The 19704-nt window shown below is 44.3% G+C and overlaps 1 protein-coding gene across 3 annotated transcripts in view; it reads right to left on the bottom strand.

The window, feature by feature from the left end:
- Nucleotides 1–10698: 10698 nt before the first annotated feature.
- The window catches only part of NR3C1 (nuclear receptor subfamily 3 group C member 1), a 70286-nt gene continuing 61280 nt past the window's right edge, over nt 10699–19704 (bottom strand). Inside the window, exons 7-9 of one of the 3 annotated variants that reach the window (XM_080398169.1) lie at nt 15877–16007; nt 12742–12899; nt 10699–11774 (exon numbers count right to left, since the gene is read on the bottom strand). In XM_080398169.1, coding sequence (XP_080254295.1) covers nt 11622–11774; nt 12742–12899; nt 15877–16007 — 442 coding nt within the window. In that variant the 3' untranslated portion in view covers nt 10699–11621. Of the gene's footprint in view, nt 11775–12741; nt 12900–14153; nt 14313–15876; nt 16008–19704 lie in introns of those variants that run through there. The other 2 variants (XR_013929868.1, XM_080398170.1) reach the window with 2 other exon arrangements.

Genomic DNA, 19704 nt, shown 5'->3' with positions numbered 1-19704 from the left:
GTGGCGGCAGCTCTGCCTGGGGCCGGGTGGCGGAGAGGGGCTGGGGGCCGTGCCAGGGCAGCCACCCTTAGCCCTGGCTGCCAGAGCTCCCCGTCAGGCATAGGAGAGGGATGAAAAAAATATGCCTGTTTGATGTAGAGCTGCCTCTCATTTCCTCCTCTGATAAGAGTTTGTAAATATTTTGCATGTGCCTTTTTAAAGCTTACGCATTTTGCTGTAGTCAGAATCTATAATATTTCTTGGACAGGGAAACACATGTGCTGCCTCTGGCGTGCATCTTTGTTGGTTTTTTGTTGTTTTGTTGTTTTTTTCTTTCAATTTGGTTTTGGTGGGATTTTTGTTAAATAAATGTCACTCTGTGTTGGCCTGGTACCTGAAATGCCTGCTCCTCCGAAACACCCAGGGACGGCCCTCCAGCCACAATAAGGAGAACCAATTAAATCACAAGATCATAATTGCTCCTCTGTTTATTATTTATTTCCCCAGCAGCAATGATATATTTAGACAAACAGCTTTGAGCTTTTTCAGACCCATTATGCTCAGCAAATCCCAGCAGCCGCCAGTGCTGGCCGTGGCGGGGGGACACCGAGGGGTGCTGGCACCGTGAGACCCCCAGGTCCCAGTGGGGATCCCTGGCCCGGCAGCCCCTCGCTGGAGTGGGGCAGGTTTGGACCCGGGTGGGGGTGTGGGTGGGCGAGGGCGTGACCCACACCTGGGAAGAAGCATCTCCACAAAAGCGGGTGGGTGTGAAAGCAACATCCATCGGGTTTCTTTTGGCTTGCCAAGCGTTGGGTTGGATTTTTTTATCTTTTTGGTAGTTACACTGGTTTGAACCTTGTGGAAAAGCACTTTTTTTGTTTCTGGTGGGAACACGTGCAGTTCTGTTACAGCTCAGCTATGGAAGTACTGTCTGCAAGCCAAAAAGGATTAAAAAAAGAGAAAAGGGTAGGAGAGAAATGAGGAATTAAAAAATGCTGGGGTTTGATTTAGGATTGCTTCTTGCAGAAGCATAACCATGGGCACAGTGGGGCCGGTGGCCAAGGCAGGCACCCGAGGAGGGATAGTGGGCTCAGCCCACTGGGATCTGGTGGCAGGGATGTGTTTTTGCCTGCAGACCTCCTGTTCTGTGGTGGACACAGAGTGTGTGTGCACTGGGTGCAGATCGGACACAGCTGCGATTAAAGTGTGACTGATGGCTTGGTAATTTGAAAAACACAAGTTGACCATTTGTAGAGCAGCATCAATGACACCGCCTATAAGGAGACACGGCAACAGCACTGTACTCCTGGCAAGGGAAAAATATCTGTCAAACTATTTGTTAATATTATTTAGGTAGCTAATATTACTTAATAGCTTATTGGACAAATATGGTTTCAGAGCTCCTAGTTCCCTTGGCAGCCTCTGTTTTTCCAAGTTCATGACTTTATCAGTGACTTCATCCCAGTCCATCTCACTGGGACAGTCCATGTCCCATGTCCCCAGCCTTGTGCAGGCAGCAGCCAGGGCGGTCATGGCTGCACAGGTGCACTGCTCCTGGGGGGCAGGGAAGCCCTTCCATGCCTATGGCCTCAAAGCGCTGGCAGCCCCGAGTCCTGCAGGTAAAGCACTTGCCTGATGCTTGCTCTGTGGTCCTGGTGCCCTCCTGAAGACACCCGTGGCTCCCTGCACATCATCAGCGCTGTGCAGGCAGCAGTGCCGGGGCTCTGGGAGTGGGATGGAGCTGGCGTAAGCCCTGTCCTCCCTCTCGGTGGGTACAGCCACCCAGGGCATCCCACACAGCTCCCCCAGGCCCAGCTGGAGTCAGAGGACTGTGCCTGGCGGGGATGGAGCAGGCAGCTTCCCGCAGCAGCCAGGGCACAGGGGTTTGAAGGACTCTGTGCCTTGCACACAGTCTCATTAGCTGCCAGGCCAATTAGCACCCACTCCCACGGGATGCCTCAGGCAAACCTGGAGCCTGGGGAGCGGCCTTTCCTTGGGGCAGCCCATCGATGGGCTGGCTGCTCAGCAGGGCTTTCATGTGACCGCAGAGCTTCTCTTTGGCCTGGGTTTTCCCCTTCTTTTTGCTCCTCTGCTGAAATGAAGGTTGTTCTGGAGGTGTTTGACCACACATCCAAGTGTTACCATACCTTGCTGGAGCAGCTCTTTGGCTGAGCTGCACAAAGCCAGCCGCTATGTCCCTTCCCAAGGCCATCACACTGCTGCTCACCAGCACCATGCACACCCTGCTTCATGCTACTTTACTGTCAGCATTTGATTCTGAGTGGGGCTGCTTTCCTTTTAGTGCCTGCTTGCAGTCACCTGCAAATTCATGCAGCACGTTTCTATTAAGGTAATTAATTAGAAAGGCATGCCTAGCAAACTGCATACAGCATTCACTTGGGGCTCACTGTGGGTGTCTCACAGCCAGGCAGTGGCTGTTCCCACTAGGAGGAGAGTCTCTAGGTGGGGGCTGGGGTGGCTGTCAGATGTGAGCCAACAGGCATGGGGCTGCAGTGGGGCACAGTCCATCTACTAAACCCTAAACCCCTACAGAGAGCTCTGATGAGATGTATGTAATGTAATCTGTATATATGCTGCATAAAACATTGAAGATATTAATATTATTCTTTAGTAATAAATATTTTATATACACACACGCACTGAGCAAGCAGGAATGCAAGCTATGGGGTGTGACCAGCAAGAGGATGGAGTGCAAGCACTGCACAGGAGATGTCACGGGTACCTGCCCTTTATCTTCATGGCCTCCCTCCTCTGTGTTCCATCCTGTCCCAGGCAGTGACCAGGGATGCTGTCCTGCAATGGCAGCAGTATGATGCAGAGGGGCTTCTTGCCATTGTTTGGCATGGTTAATGCTGGCTGGATTTTGCTGCATTATTCATAACGACTGGGATTCAATTCATGGTGCCTTAGGCCAGCGTTTGTTTTTCCCCCCTTCCTCCTCCCTCCTGCAAATACTGTCAGGGCTGAGGTACAGGCACAAGTGTGCGCAGCTGGGCTCCGGCACTGCTCGCTGCTGCAGGGTGCTGCCCAGCACCAGGGCGTAGCGGGAGGTACAGCCCCCACGGTCCCTGCACAGCTCCGCCACCCAGGAGTGGGGACCAGCTGCGCAATGGTCATGGGATAAATACATGTATAGCTATGACGAGAGAGATATATATAATGTGCACGCATATATTTGTGTGTGTGAAAGCCTTGCGACTGTGGAGCACTGACTCTGTCCGTGCCCTCCCCCAGACACCATCTGTGAGCAAACAGGACTTCCCACAGTTACTGGAATTTGTCTTGACTAAAGAAAAAGGGACCAGGATGCTGCGTGGCCAGGGGAAAGCCAGGCACTGCTGGGTGCTGGATGCAGCCTGGCCTCCTTCACTGAAAAGAAGAGAATGAAAAGAAGATGGGGGGAGGGGGAAGGGGAGGAAAACGAAAGGAAGGAGTTAAAAATAAAGAAAAGAAGGAAAAAAGTCTTGACAAGGATTTAGTAAATGATGCCCTGGCCTTGCTGTGCCTTGCAAGGGGGCACTGGGGCAGCTGAGCTGGCACATCCCCAGCGCTGCGTGGCTGTCACTGGCGATGCTGCCGAGTGGGAGTTTGCCAGCCTCGTGGGCAGGAGCCCACCCCGCTGCCACTTGTGGCCCCCAGGGCTTTGCCCAGGGCAGCATGTGGCCAGGGGCAAGCGGTGGCTGTGTGGTGGGACCAGCACCCCCATGGCAGCCCAGTGCCCAACCTGCTCGCACTTCTTCTCAAAAGAAACATCCCACTTGAGCCCAAGTATAAAAAACCTTCCAGCAAGTGTTAGGAAAGGGGAGGATTAAAAAAAAAAAAAAAAGGGAAAAAAAGCAAGCATGGATTTTCTGAGCTGCCGGAGGGAGCAGCAGCAGCGTTTGGCTTCAGGCTGGAAAGGGATCCAAGCCCCCACCCCACCCAGCTCCTCCTGCAGCCACAGCCCCGGCTGCTGAAAGCTGGCTCCCAGACATGCCCACTCCAATTAACTGGGCACAATGGGTCACTTTTTCAGCATGTATCACATCAAGCAGAAAGTATAACCCCTGTCCTATTGCATTAACAACGCAATTAGTGGCCATATTAGATGCTGCATCAGCAGTTTTCCCCTCAATCTTTTCATGTGGTTTGATCTTGGATCAACAGAGCCTATAATTAGAAGGATTCCACTTACTTGTTATTTTTTAAACTTGAAGTTCCCTGTTGTGACCTCAGAGAATATCCTTAATTACGCCGTGGAGCTGTGCCAAGCCTATGATGTATTGAATAACAGTATTTACCGCTGCCACCGCTCCTCTGGTTTTGCTCCAGAGCAAGTTTTTGTCAGCTCTTCCCTGGGCTTGGGCATTTGGGATCAATGAACCTCTGATGCCCTTCAGAGCGTTTCTCTAGCTACCGCTCCTCTGGTCACACTTTGACAAGTCGAATAGTCACACTGCTTTATTTTAAAATGTATTTACATTTTTTTCTTTTGAAATGTACATGTGCTATATATGATATTTTCAGGTCACCAATAAATGAAATAGCCAGTAGCCTGGTAAGGACACGTGCTGGACCTGGCGCGCATCCCGTGGAGCCCGGTGGCTGGCAGCGGTGCCGGGTGAGCCCGCTGGCTCCTGCGGCCCCGGGGCTCGGCATGGCGGCAGGGGGGAGCCAGGCAGGGCTGGGCCTGCGGGCAGGCTGGTCTCCAGGAGCCCACCGCATCAAGAGAGAGCCCCAAGCATGGTCAGACATGACGAGCCACTTCTCCTGGCAAGGAGTCACTGTCCTGCAGGCCACTAAGTCGTTCAAGCTTCAGTTTGTCACCTCCCGGGACTGAAGAGACCTGGGGCAGAGCTGGCCGCGGGGCAGCGGGTATGACCAGAGGGTTGCTGGAGCCAGCCTGGGCACGGAGACAGTCTGAGGGGCCAGCGCACTGGGACCAGCGGGCCGAGGCACTGGGGCAGCCTGGGAGCCCCAGGGGCCTCGTCCTGGGCTGCTGGGAGCGCCGGGCTCCTTGGGGCAGGGCAGGGCAAGCGGTGGGAACCTGGGGACCAGCACAGAGCTGCTCGCTGGTTCCAGGGGACAGGGCACAGGTCCCAGCAGAAACAGGCATCCCTAGGATGGGGGCAGCGGGATCTAACGGAGGCAGCAATGACTAAATCTTGGGTTTATGGACTGGAAGCAGTTGGGATCCCTACGGCAGCTCGGCAGGACCCGAGCCCGAGGGCCCTCCAAGGCCAGTCCCCCGGCGGGTGCTCGGCAGGCCCAGCGCAGGGAGGCCCCGGAGCTCGCTGCAGGAGCGCTAGCAGCTGTGCTGCCACGGAGGAGCCTTTGCTGTGAAATCCCAGCGCTGGTGCCTTACATAGCAAAACCGTCCCTGCGTCAGGAGCACTGAGCGAACACACTGAGGCGGGGGAATGGCCAAGGATAAACCAGCATGTTGTGGACTGTACCAGAGGCAAACACGACCGGAGTGCTCAAGCTGGGAAATCTTAAATGGCAAAACTGTAAAAATGGCATTTAATGGCATCCTTTCCTAACCAGTCTGACAGTCCATCACTTTATTGGGACAGGGTGAACAAAATAAAAATCACAAATTTCAGTCTCATGCTGGGTTTCATCCAGACGCCCCAGAAGATGAAGCCAGAGCCCAAGACCTGCTGGCAGGTGAGAGGAGGGCTGCCCATCTCCCTGAAGCTCAGAGAACCGTGTCCCCTTCAGACATGCTCCATGCAGCAGCTGTCATCATGGGAAGGGAACACAGGAGTGTGCTTGGGGAGATGCAAAAACCCTACAGCACAATGGATTCTGCCTTTGTACCACTTATTTTACAGATACTTTTGATGTAAATAATTTTGTAAATTCAACAGGACAAACTGGATTTTGGGTGGAACGTGAAGACATCTCGTAAAGGACACATTCTGCCACGAAGGGTACTGGAGACTGTGAGCTGGTGCTATAGCCATAAAACAGTTACTTTATCTTAGTATCTGGTGTATCTCCTTAAAGCATCATCTCATAATTGTTAGACGAATAAACTCAGTTACCATAAATACTGTTCCTGTAGTGCCTCTGACCCCAATCTACAGCCATCTAGCCTGAAAATTACCAAAGTGAAATTTATGTAAGTCTTTGTTTTAATTGCAAACAACTCAAAGAAATCACTCCCTGCTGGGAAGCTGGCGTTTCATGTTGCCATTAAATGAGATTTTATTACAGCACAATCTCACACTGCTATTCAATGGGGGTAAAGGCATCAACTATGTTAATGAAAAAAATTCAGCAGTTTTATTTACTGGTAATTTGAAGATACATTGCTTTTTAAAAACTCAGTCACATGGCAGGAAAGGAACTTTATGACAGCGGACTTTGTTCTGGGGCCGCAAGACTTTCTGAATACCAAGTGCAGCGTCTTTACCACCATCCACAGCTGAACAGACATTTTCCAGTGCCGCTGATTTAGGAAATACTTTTTCACAGGTCTGGTTGCTATTGGGAAGTTATGACCTTGTGAAGCAGGGTGCCGTCATGCAGGCCCAAGGGCAGCTGGACCCCTCAGACTGGATTCGCACAGCCAGGCAGCCCTTCCTGGGATCAGTGTCACAACCCTGTGCCCCCAGACCCACTTCCTGGCCCCTCTACCCAGGTCAGGGAAGCACACTGCACAGACACATCACATGATCACCCCCCACCCCCCCAAACAACCCAACCCAACCCCCTGGAGCAAACCCACTGCTGTAAGCATCCCACCCCCAACAGGAGGGTTCAAAGGCAACGGGAGCGGGGACACCCCAGGGGCAGAGCACCGTGCCCCACACCGCTGCCGTCCTGTCACTGTGCGGTTTTCAGCCACTCCACCAGCTGAAATCCCAGCTAAAGAGATGCAAAGGCAGACACGCACAGCAAGCATGGAGATTTACCAGGTGAGCACCCGGTGCCTTGCATTGTATTTTGTTTTCCTTCTATTACTAACATTTTAGTGTCCAGTACTTGCCTTGTAAGGGGCTTTTACCAACATTCTGAAAAGCATCAAATAAGTTATTTGCAGTAACAAAATAAATTTTCGATCAATTCTAATTTTTTTTTCTAAACACACTTTGTGCTGTTTTTCTCAGTTTAGTTGTCCTGACAGCTTTACTCCTGTCTGTGTGGTATGTGTGCATTTGCACAGACCTGCTTTTGATTTGATTAGAAAATTATGGTACTGATTCCCCTCTAGAAAATGGATGCTATGAATGCAATGACAAAACTGGCAAGGTTTGGGAAATGCAAGTAGTGATTTTCGATGAAATTGTTAATCTGAACTAACTACAGCAGCAATTAGCTTTAGCATAAATAATTTTTGAGTATGAGCTGAATAATACAAACAACAGAAATGAGCTCAGCTGTCAGAACCAAGCCTCTCTGAGCACACAGCAAAAACTCTACAAAAGCATTTTGGGGCCATTTAATGAAAAAAGCAGAATTTTATTATATGGTTTCTGTCCATTATTTGGCATTGCTGTAAATGGCTCACATTTACTGCAACTTCTGTACAGATGTGTGGCTTTGTATTACCAGAACAGCAAATTTAAATGAAAAAATAAATGTTCAACAATTCCACACAAGCTTTTACAGTCCAACATTTCACTGAGTAGGTGAAAACTACAGACTTGTTACTACAGAATTATTCAGCATGAATAAAAAACTACAACTTTTATTTTTAAACAGGAGTCACGGGTTTAATTTTTTATGCTGTTTAAAATTACTGTGATAAAAATAATGATTTTTTAATAATGCCATACACCGGTATGATATAGGATTTGTCCCCAGTATATATCTTTTGTTTAATATACAAAATAGAATAATGACACATTGCTGACTCTATGCTGTTATGCGAATTAGTTTGGAGGTGGGGATATTTTCATACACACAGCCTTTCATCAGAAAACGAGTGCCTCTTGCTGGTTTAGAGGCCCTAATCCTTTCCTGAAAATTTGGTTCCTATGTAACATTGATGGCTTGGCAACACCTGGTTGCAGACTGGACTAAGGATAGAGCTTGACTAGTATGTAATACACACAATCTCTTAAGAAACTCACTCTAAGGTATGACCCTGAAGTCCTCACTCGCTGAAGTTTGACTATGGGAAACAGGATTTTGCTGTCGTTCATCCAGGCACTTCCTCCTGTTTTCTACCTTTTTCCTGCAAAAATGGCAAGGTCGTTTTTCGGCTTCAATGGGCACCTACTCCCAGCCCCCTCCCTCCTCTGCCAGCTGCAAAGCTCCTCCGTTTCTGTCGCTGGGGGCGATGCCCAGGCTGTGTGAGACTGGCAGCAGCTCCTGCTCCATCCCCGCTCCCTGGCTTCTCCTACATAAGGCCATCGCTAGCATTTGTCGTGTGCAAGTCCCACCACACAGCACGTGCGTGTCCTGAGCTGCCGGCGGCGGCCGTCCCTCGGTCAGATGCATGCACTTTGTGATAAGGCACTGAAGAGACGAAGTCAGAATTCTCCCTGCTTTATCCAGAGTGCAGATACTACCCACTGCTACAAGGACTACGGATACACAGGACATGGACTTCTTACTGCTTACTAAAGTACTACATATTTTTAATAATGAAGTTTAAAACTTAACAGCACATACAGGGCGATTGCTTTCTTCTAACATCACAGTTTCCTTTTTTTTTTTTCCTTAAATCCATAAACTAAAAACGAATATACAGGCATATAGACAAAAAGGGGGTAGAGTGCCTCTCTTCTCCTACATTATCAGTTCTCTCAAGATGGTGATAATTTGCTCGTGTTCACTGTAGTTAACTTTCCTGGTGGCAAAAAAAAAAGTTTTGTATCTCTGTGTATACAAATGCACAAATGTTTGCACGTGTGCATACATGCACACACACTCGTTCTTTCATACAAGCTCAAATTGAGGTATCTGGGGATGTAATTCTTAAAAACAATTCTCTGAAGTAAAACCAGTTTTCCTTTTAACTGAAGAGCCCACCTGAAAGCAAAGCGCATGAAACTCCTATCTGTATCTCAAATGGGTCGCGTGAATATTTTCATCGAGTTGGGCTGAAAATTGTAATTAAAATACTGAACTTTACGTTAACTGTTACAAAATGTACATATTCTTTACAGATCAAAGAGAAGAGAATGCTTACTTTGTTTTTAATTAAAGATGATATTTTACTCCAAAGTACTGAATATAGTATCTTTTTTAATAGGTATAACGTTCAAAAAGAGATTTAAGAAAGGATGAAAATTTAGTTTCCTGTTTCACTTGGAAACAAACTTTTGCTGAACAATAGAAATGTATTAGTGTATTGTGAACAACCTATGCTCTATATTTACATATTGCTGGTACCTGTATGCGTATTATTGCCAAATTTTTCAAGCTGTTTTTGCTGTGGTATGTGAGGCTGTATATGAAATTAACCCCGTATGTTCAGAGGTGGATGTATGCATGCATACACACGCATCTTTCCGGCTTACATTTTTTGCAGCGGAGGTCTGATTTAGCGATTAATCGTGAATGGTAACTAACCATACAGATAGGAGTATTCCACCCAAACGCCAACTCGAATTTTTACACAGTGATTTGATAAACATAAAGTCAACCCTAAAAACATCTACAGAACATAGGTTTTCCTTTCTAGACAGAGTACTTCTTTGGATACAAAACACCGATGCCTTCAGTACTACCTCCAGACAAACCACAACTTGTACGAGTTACCATTCAGCATATTTGTGACCCCTACAAAAAATATAATTACATGTATCATGATAAAGCAATCTGTCATCTAAAAATCATCCTTATTATACACTATACAAGCTATTTTACAATCATTTAATAAATTGCTTTTAAAGCTGCAGTAGCCCTTCCCTTCTTTTCTTGGATCAGCGAATATACCGATTATACATATTTGAAACTATAACTAAATATAAAAATATATTAGGTTTTTTATTTTATCAGATGATCTTTCTCATTTCTATTACACAAATAATCTGGCCACTTTAAGTAAAAATCAAATTTTTAGAGTGGCTTAGTAAATATTTAAATTTTGTGATACAGAAAATTGTTAAGGTGCACATAGAAAAGGCTACTACAGCTTCTAAACGTTTTAAAATATAGTTATCAATGGCAACAAGGAGAAATTCACAAGACCTATGGTAATTTTATGGCACACTAGTAATTCAGTATGAAGGGATGCAGCCTTACAAAGACAGAAAGTCTGACGTACAACTCTAAGACCACAATATCAGTAGCGGAGCCTTCCTGCTCTCCAGGAAAGAGGATGAACCAGTCAGTGACAGGTGATGTGAAAATGGGTCTCTAACCACAGGAGTTTGGAGCCTGGATATCCAGAGTTACGGTCAGCTGGTGCAGCTGCTCTGCTTTACTGCCTGCATGACGGTAAACATTTCACTGAAGAGATTTCTAGATTCGATACAGGAAAACAGAACAAAACCAGACCACTGGGAATAATTACATGTCTGCCTCTTCAGTCAATGGTATTTTTCCATATATATACTTGCATGATGATAGATTTAAGTGTATAGAAAATGTGAGTTTCTCCACATAGAAGTAAACTTTTCTTAAGCTATGCATATTTTCCTGAAAATTTCCTGATGGGCAGTCAGGACTGATCTTCTTGGCATCAATGCAGCCCATGACTCTTATAGTTATGGCTGTTGCATTTTATGCAAAAATCAGGCTTTCCCCCTTCCCCCCCCCCCCCCAATATATAAAATAACCTGCTCATTTACATCCAGTTAGGATTGGGTTAACTTTCAATGAATCTGCATATCCAACACTTTTTGCACATATACCAAAAGTATTTGTTTCATTTGCCTCTATCTAAATTAGATTTGAGTGTTCTCCCACCCACCCTGGACCTTAAAAAAAGGCCAATTTTTTATGGTCACTTTGACAGTTGAAAGTTATCAGGTTAGAAAAGCCCATCCCATTTTCACATGAATATACTCAAGGATTAATGTCTAGAGGTCATTTAGGAAAGCTACAAGCTGCCCCACCTTAAAAAACCAGCTGTACAATAGGCATCTTGAAGTATTACAAAAAAATTATGTAAGAAAAAATGAACAAGCCTAGTTCACGGTATATAAAGTTAAAGGAAATTGCTAAAACCAGACAGTAATAGCTATAAAAGGCACAACTTCCCTTTTCTGATATACACTTGTAAACTTTCTTAAGGTTACATGCATAAACCAAAATGCTACCTTAACTTTTAAAAAAAATATCCAAAACACTTTACTAAAAAAAAAAAAAAAAAAGCCTAGAAAATTGTCTCCAGCCAACTGCAGAAATTAATTAGCAGAAAGTTTGTAACACAGCCTCAGATCTTGTCACCGGTGGTTTTGATGCATCCATGGATGTTGCACGAGGGGAGAGAGAAAATTTCTGACAAGTAAGATTTATTTTCCTTTCCTTTCTCTCCAATAATTTACCAAATGTGAGAAATACGCTGCTTCTATAGCCTAAATCTTGGCCCTCTGTAAACCACATGTAGTGCATAATTACAAAAGAAACACCGCTGCAAGGACAAAATTAACAAGTTCTGTCGTTTGTTTTTTTTCTTTACAAAAAAACCCTATCATTTGACGTTTTCTTAAGGCAACCCTTTTGTATTAAGGCAGTCACTTTTGATGAAATAAGAGCTTCTTGATATTTCCATTTGAATATTTTGGTATCTGATTGCTGATGATTTCTGCCAACATTTCTGGGAATTCAATACTCATGGACTTATCCAAAAATGTCTGGAAGCAAAAGCTCAGAAGATTTTCAACCACCTACAAGTGACAAAGCAAAGAATTACTTTCACACGAACACATGCAGAAGAACTATAAACCTACACTCTTCCTTCCTTCCCAACTCTTGCACGTGCTGCCAGCCACCTACCACCAGCACACCTCACACCCTGCTCAGATAATACTTGCAACTCAGGGCAGACATGCACTATTACCCTCACTTTAATTAGTAAGTCTTGTAAATGGAATTCTAAAGTACGACAAGTGAACAGATCCTGCAAGGTCTTTAGAAATACTGAAGCGATTTTTTATCAATTCCCAGACTAGCATATAAACATCATACATATGGACAAGCTTAGTAAGATCCTTCCAGGTGCTTGGTGCAGTAACAACAACAACAACAACAAGTAATTCTGAGGTCTCAAAGTTTCCCTTGCTTTATCCAGCTTAAACACTACTTGGACTACTTTGTACTATACACACAATTTGGAGTACTATACCACAGAAGGAGACAGACTGAATTCTGAAATTCCTTGCAAAATTAGACCACTACAATACTAAGAATAGAACTAATGCATTATTTTAAACATAATTTCAAGTAAGTCCACAGATTCTTGAATAGTTTGCCTCCGAGCTAATAGTGTTTTTAAACTTCACATCTCTGCTACTGCTGCAAAACCATTTACGATTTCTGAGTTCCTCCATTTTAAAGCAACACCATTTTTAAAAGCCTGAGAGACTGAGAATTACACTAGTTATAAAATTAATTGCTGTGGAGTCCACTGTAAAAGTAGCCTGAAAGCACAATGTTCACCTCTTTTAATTAGCCTTTAGTTAGAGAGTAGGGGAGCACAACCACCTCTTCCAACTTCCCCACCCCCCCCCGGGTATTTATCCCTTTAAATTAAAAAAAAAAAAAAAAAAAAAAAAAAAAAGGATAGCGGAGATTACTGTCACGTCCACAAACTTATTTATCTGGAATGTCTAAAGCATTCATTTAAGAACTTACATCATGCATAGAGTCCAACAGTTTAGTCAGTTGATAAAATCGCTGCCAGTTCTGGCTTGAGTTCCCTTCTCTTTTCACTATGGCCTTTCCCAGCTCTTTAATGTACGTCATACGAATTTCTTCAAATAAAGACTGACTCTTCAGGCCTTCCTTGGGAACTGTAACATTGATATGAACCTTTAACACATTATACATCTATGAATTGTGTCATTATTTAAGTTCTCTTACCTTAGTTACACAAAAATGACCAAAGGAAAAAGGACTTGGACTTCATGAAGTATCAGCTGAGAGACAAGGAAAGGGAGCAGAAACTGAGACAGTTGAAAAGTTGAACAAATAGCACAGGACTGCTGGCAAAATATAACATAAAAAAACCCCAAAGGTAACCCAACAAGGAATAGAAGGAAGTGAACTGTACCATGGAGGCAACAACACTAAGCCATGGAACTGCCTTGCTGAAGGACCACCAGGGATGGTGTTCCACTGTTCTCCACGTCTGGGAAAATGTGACATTGGAAAGATTCCATAAAAATTCTCTGTGCCGATGGAAGAGCAAGGTTAGGATCACAAGATGGCTTGGCTTGGCAAGGATCTTGAAAGATCATTTAGTTCCAAGCCTCCTGACATGGATCAAATAACGCATCTGGGCAAGGCAGTAACAGAGAGACTGGGCAACAAACTGAGTGCCCAAGCCAGCAAGGACTCAGGTCTTGGGCACAGCTTCTTGGAATAGGGATGGGACATCAGGATAGTGCCAGTGAGACGAGGAGCTGTGGGCTGGAAACCCAAGGAGTGAGGACTGAGGCCCGTATTCAGACTCAAATCCATGTTAAGTCCCTGTGCTCACATCGTCCTACTAGGATGATCATCCTTAAAGGCCAAGAGCTAGTAAGCAAATCAGGTCAAATCAAGCGTATGGACCCCAGTGGTCCTTAAGATGCTTGATTTGAAGCCTTTCATTATCTTGGCAAAGTGAATAGAAAGAGCTGGAGATAGAGAGAGCACTGAGACAGAGTTAACTGAAAGCAAGAGAGGAGGAAGGAGGCCCCTAAAGCACACTCCCTTCCTTACAGACCCCAACCCTCACTGCATTGTCAGCATCTCCCAGATGTTGGGAGTGAAGATCTTTTCTGCCTTGTCTACACAGGAGATGACAACATGTCAATTGTTGCTTCAGTAATTTAAATGGAAAAGGTCCGAGAGCTACATCTATGTGAGCTACACGTCTAGACCCGCATGGGATTCCTCCTCTTCTCTTGGAAAACTTACGCAGAAACACAATAAACATAAATTAAAATTGTGAAGTAACGGATTTATCTATACAAATTTCAGCTATTCAATTTTCAGAAGTTCCACAATATACCGCTTACAAGACGTACATACTTGAAATGTGAAAATATATTGTCCTTCACCTTAAATACAACAAAGAGGCCCTTCTGCTGGTTAACGTCAGTGCCTGTCGTACTCCACTCGTGAATGGGCTTAATTCTACAAGAGCTGTCTGTCTCTTCACCATCTCTGCCGTGGAAATTCTTTAAAGGAAATTTCCAATTCCTGTAAGGAAAATTGGCCTGCACCACATCAAAAACTCTTGAGGAATTTCTGGGAGAGATTTCAGAAACGGCTTTGAATCTGCAGTTTCAGGGAAGTTTCAAGCTCCTACAAAGCCCACAGTAGTGTGGAACTGGAAGCTTCCTCTGAAAAGAGCCCTTGTTCCAGTCCTGGGCTTGGCAGGCGAGGTGTGCTGGTCCTGTGGAGGAGCTGGTCAGGCGGTGAGCTGTGCCCGACACCGCTCCCACCTGCACCTGGTACCCTGGGCTTCCCTGAGCATGTTATGCTATGTGGTGACATCCCCCTGCTTTCATTAGGGAAAAGCCACAGCTAATGAGTTCTCATTTGATTGACGCTGTCATTCACTGGAAATACTTAAGATCAGGAATGTTTGAACCCTCGGTGCAATAAACTGTTTAAACTTCTAAAAATACCTACTCTTCATCTCGTAGAAGTACTACGTTGAACAATCTTTACTTGCATTGCTGCTCTTACTGATAATTCGAAAGCATACCAGCATACCTGCCACCACACTAAAACAAAAATAATCTGTCAAGAAGACTCAGCAAAGGCTCCAGAAAATGACAGTCACTGCTTCAGATTCGGCTGTCTCGGTCCTGGGGGGCTGCAGGTACCACCGTGTCAGCCACAGCACAGGCAGGAACACGCTCTAACTGCTCAGACGCGTGGAGCGACACCTGGCTCACGCCTACTCACAGCATGCACACGTACTCTTTGCTACGGCGAGCCCCTTCCTCGAGGGGCTACAGCCCTACAGTGCACGAGGAGGAAACAGTCACTAGGTACCAGTGAGTGTCAATACAGGGTAAAAACAACAACGAAAAAGTTAATTTACATAATGTCTCATATTAGTTTATTTCTGTATATTCTAAAAGGATTATCCTGACACCCTACTTTGACCTTTCATGCAGTACAGACAACAGGAATTTACTAAGCTGTGACTTGTTTTAACTACAGCATATCCTATCGAAAGACATAAACCCCACCATGTAGTGTACTATATAATTCTATCCTACGATATGTATCGTAAATCTGCCATATACTTTTTAGAGGCAAATGCAAAAAGCCGTATTTGTACTTAACAGTTTTTAAACAACTTCTGGAGGAGTTTGATAACTTTTTTTTGGGGAAGCTGCTTCACTGGATCAGAACCTCCTTACAGGTGGTGGTGTTTTTTTGGGGATTTTTTTTGTTTTGGTTGGTTCGGTTTTAAATATTTCATGGGCATGAAGTTATAGCTTTGCCCATTTCTCTGTGTCCTGAACTACTCAGCCTGTTTGTGATTTGCATATTTTTGAAGAATTTTAAATTGCAATTCTGAGTTAGGCACCTCTGTTGGAGTTGTGAAGTTTTGAACACAATCCATAGTACCTTAGCATAAACGTCTTATCTGCTAAAAGCAGAACTTCCTTCACTAACCCTAAATAGTCAGGTGCCAAGAAACACGTTCTAGCTTTTATTTGCCACCAGATGCCTAACGCAATTTTAAACTACACATCCACACTCATAATACTAGCAAGTTAAAACTTACATTGTCACATAGGCATTTAACCATTCACTTACCTGTAGAGAGGAGAAGTAATGTTTTCATGCAGAGATACTCTTCATATGAGACCTGTAGCCGTGATAGCTCTCGGGCAACCATAAGCATGTGTTTGCATTGTTCATACATACATGGTAGATTCATTCTCTGTCTGATAAATAAAAGCATAAAAAATAGTTAAAACATCTAGATATTTAAAAGTTGTATATCCAAGTTCTTCCACGCTTCATTCAGGAGCAGCAGCATTGTAGAGGAAGATGATAAACTAGTACATGATGTATCTCACAGCAAAATTACATTCGGTTTTTCTCCAGTGAACCCATTCAGGTTGACTGTCTTGGTCGCCACTACAAACACTGGCCCACAACTGCAGCACAAGGGGAGCATGATGTATTAAATCCCAGTGTTATAAAGGAAGCCTGTCTTTACCAAGTACCGATCAATAAGCTGTTATCCACAGCCAACACAACAGTTCAGCACAAACTCGACGAAGATCAGGTCGCTGTGAGACAAAGCTCTCCAAGTCTGGCAGTCTTAAAGTATTTCATCTGTGTAAAGCAGGCGTCCTCAAACTACGGCCCGTGGACCGGATACAGCTCCCCAGGGTCCTCAATCCAGCCCCCGGTATTTACAGACCCCCCCTGCTCCCCCCCGCCGGGGGCTGGGGGGGGGAAACCAAGCAGCCGCAGATGGCTGCCTGCCACTTCATCCGTGCCGGCCCCCTGTTTAAAAAGTTTGAGGACCCCTGGTGTAAAGAAACATGATGGTATACTACACTAGAGAGATTCCTCTAGTTCTTTCCAGACTTTTGAGAAGTTCACTTAAATTGAATAGATATTTGCTTACTAGTGATAGCATCAACTTTCTGTAACTTCTCAATTTTCAAAGTGACTTTATACTTCTCGTATCCTTTTACATTCTTAAAGCAATGCCTAGTACTGTAATTAAATTGAATTACCTTTGTACTGTAATAATAAGGTTTCTAACCATAAATGGAAAGACACATCAACAACCAAAGGAAAAATCTTGGAAAGCACTTACTTGAAATCAGAATGACAAGCATTACGTATTTATATATTCTTTTCATTTTATATTTTCTATTTTAATGAAACCCTGCACCAAGAAAGGAACTCCTCCTTTTATTTAGTACCTCACCTGATGCAATGATCCTCTTTACATGAGCTTTTACGGCAGGTTACTGTGAATACTGCTGGATTACAGTTTTGGGTGGGAAATGAACAAGAAGAACAAAATAATTCTGAAGAGTGTAAGAGAGTTTGATGCTTTTCCATGCAACTTTTGTAGAGAAACAGTAAGCAAAATAGTACTTTTCAAATGCAATGACTACACAATCTCTCTACAGTGATGCTAGCAATTTAATTTTCATTGTGTGTCAGCTTTTATAAGACATCACCTATTTGATATTATAATCTAAACAAAGACACAGACAGAATTGAATCCCAGTATAAGTTAAGAGTAAGATTTGGTTTATTAAACTACTACAATTCCTCCAAAGGTGCTATCATTTTCCAGTTCTCCCTTCCTTCGCCCTGCAAGAGAATTCTGTAATTTACCCTCAACAAGCATCCTTGTGATGAATGAAATGAAAACAAGAAGAAACATGCACCTTTCTCAAGGTGCAAACGCCTAAGAATTCAGATGGATCTTGAAAGGCAGCAAGAAATACAAGCTATCGAAACTGTTAAAACCAACTCAAATACAAGTCTAAAACCCCATCATTTCCAAACGCATGCTGTTGGACATTTCCTTCAGTGGAAAATGATCCTGTGGCACTGCACTGCACACAAATGGTACCTACTGCTATACATACATGCATGCATGTACACAAATCTAGAAACACTGACATTATGTTTTGAGTTCAATAATCAAGGAGTAACAGTGAGAATACAAAGCGCACAGGAGGTAAACTGCATAAAATAGGAATAAGTGTAAGAGGTTCAGCTGTAGGATTGTTTCCCAGGGCACTCGATACAAAGCCACTCCTTGGCTGTTTGGCAAATTTTCTCCTAACCCCTCTGGGTCATACTGAAGGGCATCTTACGTATTTCGAATTGAGTAACTTGAACACATCCTATGACAGGGCTCAGCAGTTTTCCTCATGTAAAACTATGACCATTTCTGGGCAGAAGGTTAAAATAAACATTATGAAATGGGTCAGCCTGTGATTTATTTCCATCTGCTGTATATACAATTGCATCCATAAGTCTGAGAATCTGTATGAAGACATGCAAATTTCTGGTAATACCAAGGCTATGCAAATTGCAGTTCTCAAAAAACGAGAGTGAAGCACAGCCTCCCTCCCTTCAGAGAAGCCTGAGTGCACAGATGAGCTCTGCACTATGCCCTCGAGGGCAGCGGATGCAGGCTGTGTCAGAACAAGAGGGAAGCTGATTCATTGGATAGTCCCTTAAGGCTGGCAAGTGGTCTGGGAAGAGGTCCTAGACATTCCCCTCGCAGATCTCCTGGCTGGAGCGCATCAGATGATCTCAGCTGCCACAAGGCTGTGTGTGGAGGGAGGCTGTTCCAGGACCCGGGCGAGTCACTGACCAAACATCCAGTGAAGAGAAGTGGCTTCAGGGCACTCTCCTTGCCCCCTGCTCTGTTTCACCGGTACCCCTCCCTACAAAGCGCATTTAGCAACTTTCTGAATTAATTTACTCACACAAACCAAATGCAATACTTAAACTAGGTACTAAGCTAATTAAAATAGATGCTACACTTAACGATGACATCACATATGATTTCTTCTTAGCAGAAACTGTCTACAGAACCATATGGACTTTGTGGAGTCTTCAAGTAAAGCTCTGGTGGCCACCAGGGCTGGCAATCAGGGGGAGCTGTAGGGTCTGGCAGCTGCCTGTACCCCACAGAGCCAAGCAGCTGCTGGCACAGGAGGCAGAGCCAGTGTGGAGCCCCTGGGAGATCCCAGTGACGCCAGGCAGGTCCCAGCAGTTCAGTGCTTTAGCAGTTATCGCTATTCCTATAGATTGAGACTAACTGACTAACGGTATTTTATCACTTTTGAAGTGATCCTGCTTTAGTGATTGTAAATCTAGTCCGATTTGAATTGCCTTCTTGCAAGTATCCAGTATTCCTCTGCTTTTGTAACCAGCTGCCTTGGCAAGGAACATGCTAGTTGAGCTGTAAGTTTTAGCTCTGTGAAAGCCCATGTAATAATGTACATGGGATGTACATACGCATTCTCTGTGGGATGCATGTTGATGATAAAAGCATGTGATTATTTTCAACACTGCTGTGAGTCATTCAGTTCAGCTAAGTCTATAAAAGAATAAAAATCAGTAAACAAGATGCTGGTATTCTGAAAAACAGATGATACCAACTCCACAGAATTAGTTACAAAAGAATGTTCGGAAACAATTCTGGGAATAAGAGAACCGATAAACCCCTACTTATAGAACTGTAACCACTTGTTATTTTCCTTCTATTCAAGTAACACCAATACAGATATTCCGTATGGCATGTAATGTTATAATGGCAAATGAGACCATGGAACTGACCTCAAACCTAAGAGCAAAGAGCTAAGATGTATGCAAACAAGAGTATGCAAACAAGAGTAAAAATCCTAAGACACAGACTCCCAAGAACTTCTAAAGCTAGGCAGCGACTAAATGACATTTACTACTTGATGAACACAGTTGTGCACTAGTTAGTTGCTCACTGTAATTCCATGTACACCGTGACATAATGAGAGGCCCAAAGATGACACAGTAATAGTGCCAGTTCCAACAAAAGCATGTTTTGAATCATGAACTGTGCAGTTATACAATAGTAAAAAAAATCACAGGTTTATACAATCTCCAAATACT

This window comes from Falco punctatus, assembly GCF_963210335.1.
Source record: "Falco punctatus genome assembly, chromosome: 8".
NCBI classification, from domain to species: Eukaryota; Metazoa; Chordata; class Aves; order Falconiformes; family Falconidae; genus Falco; species Falco punctatus.
Note: the sequence above shows the minus strand (reverse complement) of the source record. Positions and strands in the feature narration are given on the sequence as shown.